Below are 11,720 nucleotides of genomic sequence, written 5' to 3'. Positions count from 1 at the left end.
ACGCTGCGTCCCTCCAGCAACTCCTCTCCACCGCCCAGCCCCTGGTCCCTCCCCAGCCCAGCCAGAGCTGCCCGCGGGCCCCCTGCCCACCCGTCCATGCCCACCCCGACCCCGTTCCCTCTAACAGAGTGGGGACAACTGCTGGGGCAGACGGCACCACGCAGAGAAACGGGGATGCTCCTGACAGGAGGAGACACCAATGTCACCAGATGTTTCTGGGAGAGACGATCCAGCCCTCCCGCCTCCTGCCGGGGAATCCCACACGGTGCTTTGTGATTAAAGACAGGCTGAACCCTTCACGTCCAAATTCCCCTACGCCCCGGGGAAGCCCAGACCTGCAGTTGAAGCCTAAGCTTCTCCTCTAGCTGAACCCTCTCATGGTGGGACCACCTTCAGGATGGAATATCTTCGCGCTTGCTTCCACCTCTGGGCACCTTTTTACCTGCCTGAGCTGCTCTCCAAGTGCATCCTGAGCCATTCCTGGCACGTCCCCGCTCCCACTGGCACTGCTGAGCTGGCAGAGCTAGGGACACGGGCTTGCTCCTCTGCCTGCTCGCTGCCAGCGGCACGGCCAGCTCAGTGCTGATGGTGACAACAGCAGGGACCAAGAAGGGCATGATGTAATTTTCAGATCCGTTGGTAAGTTTTCAGCAGAGATGGCTGGGAAAAAAAACAGCTTTTTCCTGGGGGGGAAGGGGGCACATTTGCTCTGGTTTCAATGAGAAAGAAATAAATAGAAAGCCTGGTAGTGACTGTCCTTAATTGATTAGTCATTTCTGCAGATGATAATTGCACATCAAAAGACTGAGATCCTACTGTTTCATGCAAATGTCTTTATGAATACCAGCAAGGCACAGGGGAAGTGGATACAGGAAATAAATCCTTTAGGAGTCACCCAGGAGGATTTGGAGTTTGAGTTTCATTTCAGGAAAACAATTTCGCTCTGAACCTGAGTGGAAGACATATCCTCAACCTCAGGCGCTGCCTGAGCACCAGAAACACGGAGAGGGAGGATGCCACAGGAGCAGCCGGGTGAGGACCTCTCCAGCCAGGGGAGAGCATCACTTCTTCAGACGCCAGTGGAGAACTTTAAAAATGCAGTTGGCTGCAGAGCCAGGGGCTGAGATGTTGCTGGTCATGCTTGTTGGGGCATGGTAGGAACCCCAGGAAGACCGGCAGCCCCACAGCTTGGTGCATCAGCACGCGGTAGCTGCTGAGGACAAAGTCTGGGGAAGGAGTGAAAGAGCATGTCAGTGACTGGACTAAAATTGGAAGATGGACCTCCTGTCCCTCCTGCTTTTGGTGCGTCATCCCCAGTTTAAGATCCTTTCTGCACATTGCCGTTTTCTACGCTCTCGGACACGTGTCTGGAGTGTCCGGTCTGACTCCTGGTCCCCAGGCTGCCACGTCTGGAGCACCCATTGAACCGCCGGCTCCCGGGTTCACATGAGAATCTCCATGCTCCTTTAATTATTTCAGCGAAGCTGCTAGCCCCGGTGTCTGGCAAAAGAGGCTTGTGAGCATGACTCAGTCAGCCTCCAAAAGCAGCAACGAAAAACAAGAATCTGCTGTGAGCTGCATCTTGATTTTTAAGCCAATCTCGTGATGTTTTGCAGGGCCAAAGCATGGGTCTGTAATACCAGGACGGCATCACAGGCTGCAGGCGTTTCTGGGGGCTTGGAGGCAAACTGTCCGTTTTGCAAAAGGACTGTGGCACATCGTCATCACTGGGGTCACGGAGACCCTCTTGCCTGGAGGGAACGGGGCTCCCCTGCATCCCCAGGGCTGCAGCCACGGCGTGGGTGAACCTTCTGCAGGTGCCGGTTCCTGTTTGGGTTATTTCAAAGGTTCCCAGCTCCCACACCTGCCCCCCAGACTGGTCCGGGTGAGTCCCAAACCCATGATCCCCCCCCTTTCCCGAATTCACTGAGCAGCTCTGAACAGCCGTAGGCACGGCAGACCCGGGGGGCAACATCAGACTGCACTCTCGTGTCTGCCCAGAGAGGTCTGCAGTGGTCAGAGGTCTCCAGACCAATAAATTGCCCTCAGCCCGACGTGGAGGATGGCTATGGCCGAGTAAGGAAGTGTTTGTGGGTGTGGAGAAGCCATTCTGCAAATCCCTCCAGCCTAAACCCCTGCTCCATGGTTCCTACAGCTCATGGTGACAGGTTAGATTTGACCTTCCCCCTGGTCTTATCCAGCTCTGTACGCCCAGGTTCACGCACATCTCCTTCGGCATGAGTTAAAAACCAGCCGGCATTTAATTATTCCTTCATCTCCGCATCACCGTCACTGATGAAGTCACTGATGAAGCAGCCCTGATCCTCAAGGTAGGCTGAATTCCCCTCCTGACCCGCTGAAACCGCCACAGCAGCCAGGTTCAGATCCCTTCCCTTCAGATGTCCTCGGCGTGGAGGGCTGTCGAGAGCTCCTTCCCCCTTCGCAGGCAGTGAAGGGAAATAGGCACTTTCAGGGCATGAGTCATCTGACCTATTTAGCCATCTTAGGAAGAGATGAATGAGTCCTTAAGAGGACTTGTTTCTTTCCACTGTCTAGACAGCCAACCTCTCGACTGCAAACACCTACCCTTGCTCTCCTGGAGCACGCCAGGCATCCTTCCCAGGCTGGCGAGGGATGCTTGCTTCTTGTGGGTTTCCAGCACAACCAGAGGGTTGGATCACACCTGGACATCCTCAGAGGGATTTGAGCTTGGTCTAACTTTGCTTCCTTTGAAGGCAAAGGAAGGTTTCAACACCAAAAGGGTGGAAAACCAGTTCTGGTAAACTTTCTCTGCCTCTAAGGGAGGTTTTCGTGGAGCTGAGCTTGCTCTGGCTGTGTTGGTCCTAGGGCGGCACGGTACGGGCCATTTCAGCTCTGAACATCTGGCTGTGTTAGCCAAGAAAAAGTGGCCTATTGTTGCAGGCTAAACCAGTAAGAGTGACTCCACCATCCAGGTGGTACAGCTACGTGACTGTCACCCGGTGCTGCCATGGGTTCACCCGGGGGTCTGTGCTCTACGGGCTATGCCATGGTATGCTTGAGCCAGTGGAGTCTCTACTTGGTCTTCACACGGATGGAAAACAGAAAAGATTGTGCAATTTAATGAATCATGCTAATCTTAGGAGAAAGCCTGATTGCTGTCACTTTTTGTGATTCCCGTGACCATAATGACACGGGAGAAGGAAAACATCTAAGCAAGCAATTACCGTCTTTTTCAGATCATCGTGGTCTGTAGGCCACCTACAGACCTCTCCTAATCCCACATTACAGTTCAGCTCCTGAGCTCACCTTCAGCCTTCCGCTACAGGACCACAGCCGGTAAAGATCCGTAGATGCCAGTAAGATTTGGTGACATGAATTGATGAGGACAGGGAAGGCTTGGGAAGGTGGCACTAGACACACCAAAAGGGCTCTAACACAGTTAAAAGAAGGAGTGAAGCTGGTTGGTCTGTGCCCAAGAAAGAGGGACTTTGGCACTGAAAAGAGCCAATTTGGGTGACAAATGGCCTAAAGTCATCTTTTGTTTTAAAAAAGAAGGGGAAGAGTGAGTCACAGCAGGGATTGGACTCACATCTGTACTCCGCAACCCTGAGGCAGATCCTGAACGCTGTGGCTGAGGCATTGGAACGTCTTTTGGAAAGCATTCTGTGATACCAGCGGCGGTACAAACAGAACTCCAAAACCAGTAAAACAGCCTGAGAAACGGCTTTATGGTGAGAGACACGGAGAGTACATGTTTTTAATTGAGCACAAAGGCTGGGAGGGCTCTTGAGCACAGGTCCAGCTGAGCAAAACCATCCGACGAAAGGACTCTTGGAGCCAGAGGAAACAGGCTCAGCCAGAGCCAAGGGCTAAAAGCTGAAGCCAACAAATTCAAATGGGAGTAAGGGAGGTGCCACTAACCATGGGGTTCATTAACCACCGAACCTATCTGAAAGGACTTCATGCCCTGGAAGTGCTTGAATAAAGATCCACCATCTTTGGGAGAGAAGAACTTTAAGCGACCAGAAGATGCCCTCGAGCCAAGAAGAAGTTACTGGGCTCTGTACCTGCAGAAGGGCATGAAACACTGGTCTGTAATATGCGTGGGGAGATCAGAGGCACCAACCTGATCCAGCAACTGTGGGCGCTATGGCCCAGATTCATCCTTTTAGGGCTAAACACATCACCGAGGTGCCTTCTGCGGCTGGTGGGAAGAGACATCCATGCCCAAACCACAGCTCCTCCTGCAGATGTCCATTGCCCTGTGGCATCACCCCATCTCTTCGGGCAGTAGAAGAGACTTTGGGAATGTGTTGGAATCTCTGTGGAGTGACCTAAATCCCCCAAATCTCAGGGGTTTCTTACCTCAGTCCCTCCCTTCTTCCTTCTGCCCTTTGCCACAGGAGCCTGCCCTTCCTCAAGGACCTGGGACAGGCGAAGCAAGGAAGCACACCCTGAGACTTTTGAGGTTTTCTTTAAGCATTGGGAGAGGGCTACCAGGGGACATCTCACGGAGTTAAAAACAATCCCCCCAACACTCAGTCCATCCCAGTGCAAGCCCAGCCACCCAGCAGCCCGCGGCCAGTACGAGCCCTGCCGAAGCGGGAGGCTGAGTCATGCCCCGGCCATCACAAAGACAAGAATGAGACCACGTTCAAAATTAATATATATTTTTATTGAATAATTGCTCTAAGTGGGCTTGTGAAGCCACCCATAGAATTACTTCTTTCATCTCAGCAGTGGTTCAGTAACAGTTATTAGCTTTGCAGGAGAAGAAAACCAAACAGAAGAGGGTGCATTAAAATAAATAGGTTATTTTCTTCTTATCTTTAAAATAAACTTTTCAAATAAATACTTTGGCTTTTTTTTTATTATTTTTTTTCCCTTAAAAGGTACAAGAGTATTGTCAAAAAACAGCCATCAGGTTATAAACATATATTATACCTTATAGAAAGGAACCCAAATAAAGACAGCCGGGGGGAGGGATCTCTTTATACACTGTACAGAATGCCTTTGTACCAATTAAACAGAGAATCAGAGGCTTCGGTTCTTGGTACGAGACTCTCCTTTGAAGCCAAGGGTGGTCCGTCTTCTAAGGAGAACTTTGTGCTGAGGACACCTGGGGAGGCAGGAGGCTGCGCCGCCGCTGCCGGTCCGCAGAGCATCGCCAAGGCTTGAGGGAACGTCTGGGAAAGGATGGGGAGAGGGGAACGGGAGGGGAAGGGGGAGAGGAGCTCCGCTGGGGCAGAGCGGCAGCACGGGCAAGGTGGGGACCGGCCAGGATGACCACACACCAATGCTACCAAGGCCAGCTCACCAGGGCGGGTTTGGTCCTGCTCATGCTGAAGCCCTTTGGGGTGCCGCAGGAAGGAGAGACCCAGCGAGACACCTCCCACTGCTGCCCCTCCCAAAAAGTTGGACCCCTGTCCCAAAAAGTTGGACCTTCCAATATCTGAAGACCTCCTAGCTTTCTCCAGCCTCAAAACACCCAAGGACCAGAGACAGAGAGGGAACTAACAAAGCGGGTGCTGGAAACAGCAAATTTGGGGCATGGTGTGCTCCCTCCCTGCGCAGTCCAGTCGTGCAAACCTCGCAGCAGCTCCTCCCACCCTTCCGCTCATCCCTCTTTATTGCACTAAAGCAGCCGCTCGTAAACCGTTATTCCGTGCTTTGGCATCTTTTGGTCGATGACACTTGCCCGCCAGTCTTTGGGTTCACACACGGGGACAGGGAAGAGCGAACTCAGTGGGATTTTATGGGAATATGAGAGTAGAGTCCCACAAAGCTTCCCCCCTACTCTTTGAGGTACTTGGCTGGCACTGATGTTTCTCAGGGATGGGTGAACAGCAGCCCAAGGACCACTTCTGCTCTTCCACCAGGAGGGTTGGGGAGCTGGGATGGGAGGGAGACTCCACCTTGGTCCTCAATGACCCCTCCTCACCAGTGCTGGGACTGATCACACGTTTGCCCATCAGGAAGGTGGGGAACGGGACCAAGGGAAGGCTTGGAGAAAGCAAGCACCAGCAGGAGGTTGTGCATGGATGGAGCTTTGGAGGTCTGGGTGGGAACAAGAGGCTCCTGCATGGGGAGCAGAGCAGGGGCAGCTCAGGTCCTGCTCAGCAGCTCCTGCCTCCTGCTCCTTTGGCACCTGAGTCTCTCGTTCCCTGGTGAAATCTGCCCTACAGCCCTGCACGTTTCCTGGCAAAGGAGCCCACGACCGGCAGAGACACACAACCCCGAGAAATGTTCCCTCGCAAAGCGGATCCATCCTTGTCAAATCACAGGGGCGCAGGGAAAACAGAGGACTCAACATGTGACTCTCCCAAAAGAAAACCAAAAAAGACACGTCAGGACAGAGAGAAACCCAAACTGCCAGGACAAGCAGCTGCAGACAAACATCTGGAGCAGATGTTATCTGACTCATTACAGGGCGCGGCAGGAAAGGGGCTCACAACCCCAACCAAAATTGGAGTCCTCTCTGCAGGGAAACCAAACTATCTGGCAGCTGGAGATGGGGAGGGAGCAGGATGGATCTGGTCTGAAGATGTTAGGAAAAGCTCAGGGAAAAAAAAAAAAAACCACCATCAGATGCTACCCACAGCCTTCCTGAGAGCAGCTGAGCTCCGTGAACCAGAGCTGGCCTCCCTGGGGAGCTCTTGGCAAATCCCAACCTGTCCTTTCTGCTGAGAGCACAGAATGGGACCTCTCTGAGGCCCCCCAAGATGGAGCAGGAAGCAGTAAGCCCACCTGAAGCCACCTGCCCCTACGAGCAGGGGAGGGACCAACAGCTCTGAACTTCTCTAGCCCGTACGACTGCAAGATGTGGCTCTGCATTTTGTCCTCAGCACCGTGAAACCAAAGCCCACCCGGGGCTCTCCAATTCCTCCCTACGGAGGGGCTCTCCTCCTCTCCAGTTCCTTCCTACGCACCCCGTATTTCATACAATATATCTCAGGGGTTTGCCCTTTCTTGGAGATGAGACATTCAGGAGACCTGGCCGGACTCCTCAGCCCTGCACCCCAAGGCTGTGGCACCATTCCCTGGTAGAAATGGGACTTCTGCATTGACCCAGAAAAAATCCCATTAGGTAGAAGGCTACTGGCGGGCGTCCTGGCCTCCTACCAATTAGCGAAGGTAAATATGCTGCAATCGTAGTGCAGGGCTCCGCCTCGCCGGGCTAACGCCGAGCAAAACCGGCTCTGGGGAGCTGCCATGTGGACAGCCATCTTCTCATCCAACAGCTCCAGCACCTGGGGGAGGTCACCCCGTTGCTTGCATGACTTCGGAGGCCGTGAAAATGATGAAGCTTCACATGTTGAGTCATTCCACCATCAGGAGAGGAAGCAATGAATTGCAAAGATACAGAGGTGGTAACTAAATTTACAAGTGGGATCCGTTTAAAAAGGAGGAGAAAAAAAAAAAAGAAAGAAATCAAAGTAGAGCAAGTTGGAAAATTCTGTTCATTAGTTTTCTTTAAAAAGTTTCAATGAACTATTCCGCATTCTCATTCAAGTGAGACAGCTCCTCACATCCTCAGTGAAAAGGGGACCTTTTTTCCCCTAAAAAAAAGTTTTACATTTTTTTTAGGAAGAAGGAGATTAATTAGCACCAATAGAAAAGGGAACCGAGCGTTCCAAAGGGAGGGTGCCTCGTGGTGGAAGTCTCTGCCCCAAACATCGCTTGGAAGTAGGGAGCCAAGCGATTATTGGCAGATGGATAAAGATGTTTGCAATATATTTCATAACTGCTGCTACAGAGACACGGACTGCTCTTACGGGGGCACACACACCTACAGGGCATCCTCGGAGAAGGTCACCGCCTTGAAACCCAAAGGATTTCGGAGCCCAGGGTTGGCCTCAGGTTGTGCAAACCTCACAGAGGTGGCCCTCTCCCTTCTTAATGCCAGGAGATCTTCACCATAACCCAGAGCATCGTCCCGAATTCCCCACAGCCTGTGGAAGTGGGCTCTCCATCTTGGGCCAGAGGAAGCGTCTCTCAACATCCCCTCTCAGGCTCTGGGTGAAATCGGGGAGAGGATCTCGGTCGTGTCCGTAACACGCCCCAGGCACAAACCTCCCACTAGGGATGGGATTCATCTTCCCTTCCAACAGGGAGCCGCGAGTTCAGCGCTTGGGTCCCATTTGGGTCAAGGGAGACCGGCGCTGCCAGAACACGACTTAACGAATAATGTTTTCGGGCGGGATGAATCACTCCCTGGAACCGCTTTTCTCTGCAACAGAGGGAGCTCGGAGCAGCCGCCATTTTTAGGTAGCAAATGTACAGAAGGAGGAATCCCATCGTGAGCCTCTACCTCCCGCCTCACCCCACAGCCAGCGCTAAATCCTACCCTCTCTCTGCAAAGCCGACATCCCCCCGCCAGGCACAATCTGCCAACCTCCCTCTCCCCCTCTCCCGACTACCTAGGAACTAAAGCTCTAGGATTAGCAATAAACAGACGGGGAAATCATCTTCCAGCATGTGCAAGTGTACCAGGAAGCCAAACCTCGCATCTGGCACCGTTCACAGCAGTATCATGAATATTATTAGTAATAGACCTAGCCGTCCTATCGTTATATTTATATATACAAAAATAGATCCACAGAACTCTACGTAAAGAGGCGGCTGAGGGAAGGCGAGGGACGAGCCCTGCATGGCCGGGTCTTGGAGGAAGCCAGGGGACACGTTGCATATGTTTCTCCAGGGGAACCATCCGCTTCCCCCCTGCCCTCACGCAGCTCGGAGCGGGGACAGGCGGGCAGAGCTGAGCACCGGGACATCATCCCGGTTCCAAACTCCCCCGAACCGATCGGCCGATGTCAGCAGGGTCACAGCTGAGGGATGGCATCCCGCGTCTGCAAGCGGAGATGGGGCTGAGTCCAGGACCAGGAGGAGCTCCCAACAACTGCAGCGACGGGTTGGGCTCACGCTCATCGCAGCAAGGAAACCACGAAGCCCTGACCCCGAGCCAGGTTTCCTCCTGGTCTATAGATGGCCCGGCCCCAGGGCTTGGTTCAGACCCATCTCCAGTTTGCCGCAGGGCAGCCGCCGTTGCACAATACCCTTCAGCAGTGCCGCTGGTGTGGGTGTGACACGCCAGTGGGCCGAGGAAAGCGAGGTGAGGACTCAAAGGCAACTTCTGCAGGGAGGGAAGGTCTTCCCACACCCCCTTCTGCTCTCTGTTTCCCTCCAGCCCAAGGCAGGAGCTGCAGAAGTCCCCTCCGGGGACCCCCCAGGATGGGTGCTAACCCAAGCGCAGCGCGGGGGGCAGCTGTTGACAGCTGGGTTTGGGGTATTTTTCTATATTTTTTTTTTTTAAAGTGAATCCAGTGCTGGTGGAAGGTACCAGATCAGGGCTCTCGGGGCTCGAGGACAGAGCCGGTGCCTGCGGCATCTGCTATCGGTGGTGGGATGGAGCTGGGCGGCAGCTCCCGTCCCGCCAGGGTTTGCGCTCCGCAGGCCGCCCTTCGAGGCATTGAGAAATGAATGGCAATTTCAAACCAGCTTCTTGTTCTCAGCCAAATCCCAGAGGGGACCTTTCCCTCGCTGCAGTCGGGCAGAAGCGAGTGGGCTGGGCTGCCTCCGATACCTCCTTCCCCTGCCAGAAGGTTTCTAAAGCTTCCCACACCTTCTCTTCCTCTTTGAGACAGAAAAAAAATACGATGCCACCTCATTTTGAAGCTCGCCTGCTTCTCCCAGCGGCTCCCAAGCCCAGAGGGAAGCCACCACCACCGGTGGGACCCCGTGGCACCCCAGCCCCTTGGGGAAAGCGGACCTACGGCCACGTGGGAGGGGAGAAGCCACACATAAAAAGTGCTGGAGAGAGAGAGAGAGAGAGAGGGAGGTCTGGCTCCTGCAGGACTCTTGCACAGGGGATGCGTTGACCTCCCTCTTCTCCCCATCGGGAAGGACCACACCACGGGGCAGCAGCAGCTCCCGAGAGAAGAGTCCCAAGGACCCCCCGGGTCACCCTTCACCACGAGGGGACGGCCGAGGAGGGCACCCGCAGCTCTCTCCCCCTCTCCCGGTCCCTCACTCGCCTGTGCAAACCCACCGTTCCCCACCAGCCTGGTGCCAGCTCCCCCGGCCACCCAGCCGCCCTCGTGCTCCCGGAGGCCGAAGGACCCCCCCGGTTCACCCGTCTCGTTCCCAGGAGGTGATGGTGGGCAGGGGGAGGAGAGCGTTGCAGAGCGGAGGGAGCCGAAGGAGGAGGAGGATGGAGGGGAGAGGATGAGGAGGAAGAGGAGTAAAGCCTGCTTCTCCTCCCCGGGAGGGTCATACCGGCTTATCCAGCGTTTTGGGGAAAGGCGTGCCGCTGGAGGAGGAGATCTTCCTGCAGACCGTGTTGGTGTGGCTCTGGCAGCGGCAGCCGGGTCGTTTCAGGCCGTCGTAACCCCGCTGGCACAGTTTGAGGCACCCCAGGGTGGGAAAGTAGCAGCAGAGGCAGGGCATGAGGAGGGAGAGGAAGCTCATGGCAGCCCGGCGCAGCAGCGCCCCTGCCCGCAGGAGCGGGGCTCGTCGGCGCAGGTGTCCTCGTCGTCGGTGGAGCAGTGGTAGAAGAGACCCTTGACGCAGCAGAGGCAAGTCCCGTAGTCGAGGAGGCTCTCGGGGGAGCAGAGGCAGCGCTGGTTGCAGAGCCAGCAGGAGGGCAGGCTGCGGGCGGCCGTGCAGCGGGCGCACTTGCATCGCCCGCACTCCTCGCAGATGAAGAGGTGGCCGGTGTGGAGGGTGGGCTTCTCCGCCACCCCTTTCAGCGGCGATTCCTCCGCTTTCAGCTCGCCGGCCCGGGGTTGCGTCCGGATGAGGGAGTGCCCGGAGTGGGAAGGCGTGAGGCTGCTCAGGAGGCGCTGGTCGGAGGCGGTGGTGCTTTGGGAGACGGAGCTGGCCGTGCTGGAATGGCTCATGTGTTGCTGCGACGGTGGCATCTGGTGCTGTTGGCTGTGGCTGCGGTGCAGGTCCTGGAAGGTGGAAGACGCCAGGCGGTCCTGGGACCACTCTTGCTTGTGCGGGGGCTGGGACAGGGATGGGTTGGAGCGGGTTTGCTGGAAGCAGGCAGCTGGCCTCTCCACGTAGTTGTTGCTGGCACGGATGGAGCGGATTTGGTCAATGGACAGGACCTGCTGGAAGTCCTCAGCCGGTGGGTCCATCGTCTCGTCACAACTGAGTTCAGCCACACTGGAAGAGAGCTGCATTTCCAGGAGCGGGGAGACCCTGCGGCATCAGGGCACATCTAAAAATCCTAAAGGATGGGGCAGGAAGGCGGAGAAAACATTTGCGTCACATTTTATAATGGATCCATCCATACAAACCTGGAAGCAAAGACTGGACGGACAACTCCTCATGAAGTCATTTCCAACAACCAGACTCACGTACGGTGCCTGGGGACACTGCGGATGGACATGCCCAAAGGACAAGTGCCTTGAAACAGCGGGGCGCAGCATCTCCCCGTGCTTTTGAGCTTCCCCTGTCCTTCCAGAGGATCTCCCACCCCTCACCAGCACTGATGGACCCCCTCTGTCCTCCCTGGCTGTCCCCAGGGGAAAGCGCCGGCCCTCCCTAGAGAAAGGGCAACGTGAAGCTGTGCCTTATCCAGAGCCAGTGACAGAGCCGGGAGCAGCATCTCCTCCGGAGCAGGAGACCCTCTTTCAGCATCCCATTTTCCCACACGTGACCCAGCACCAGCCCAGGAACTGATTTACCCGCATCACCGGCACCAAAAAAAGCGGCTTTCTCGTTAACCC

At 55.2% G+C, this 11,720-nt stretch overlaps 1 protein-coding gene across 1 annotated transcript in view; it reads right to left on the bottom strand.

Moving 5' to 3' along the window:
- Positions 1–10,254: 10,254 nt before the first annotated feature.
- SPRY3 (sprouty homolog 3 (Drosophila)) overlaps positions 10,255–11,720 on the bottom strand; it is a 9,419-nt gene continuing 7,953 nt past the window's right edge. Inside the window, 2 exon segments of the mRNA XM_009880815.1 lie at positions 10,255–10,460; positions 10,463–11,218. Of these exon segments, the coding sequence (XP_009879117.1) occupies positions 10,255–10,460; positions 10,463–11,171 (915 nt within the window). The 5' untranslated portion in view covers positions 11,172–11,218.

Source organism: Charadrius vociferus, unplaced genomic scaffold (genome assembly GCF_000708025.1).
Source record: "Charadrius vociferus isolate BGI_N301 unplaced genomic scaffold, ASM70802v2 scaffold573, whole genome shotgun sequence".
Lineage (NCBI taxonomy): Eukaryota > Metazoa > Chordata > Aves > Charadriiformes > Charadriidae > Charadrius > Charadrius vociferus.
The sequence above is the reverse complement of the archived record's forward strand: the minus strand, read 5'-3'. Positions and strand labels throughout refer to the sequence as shown.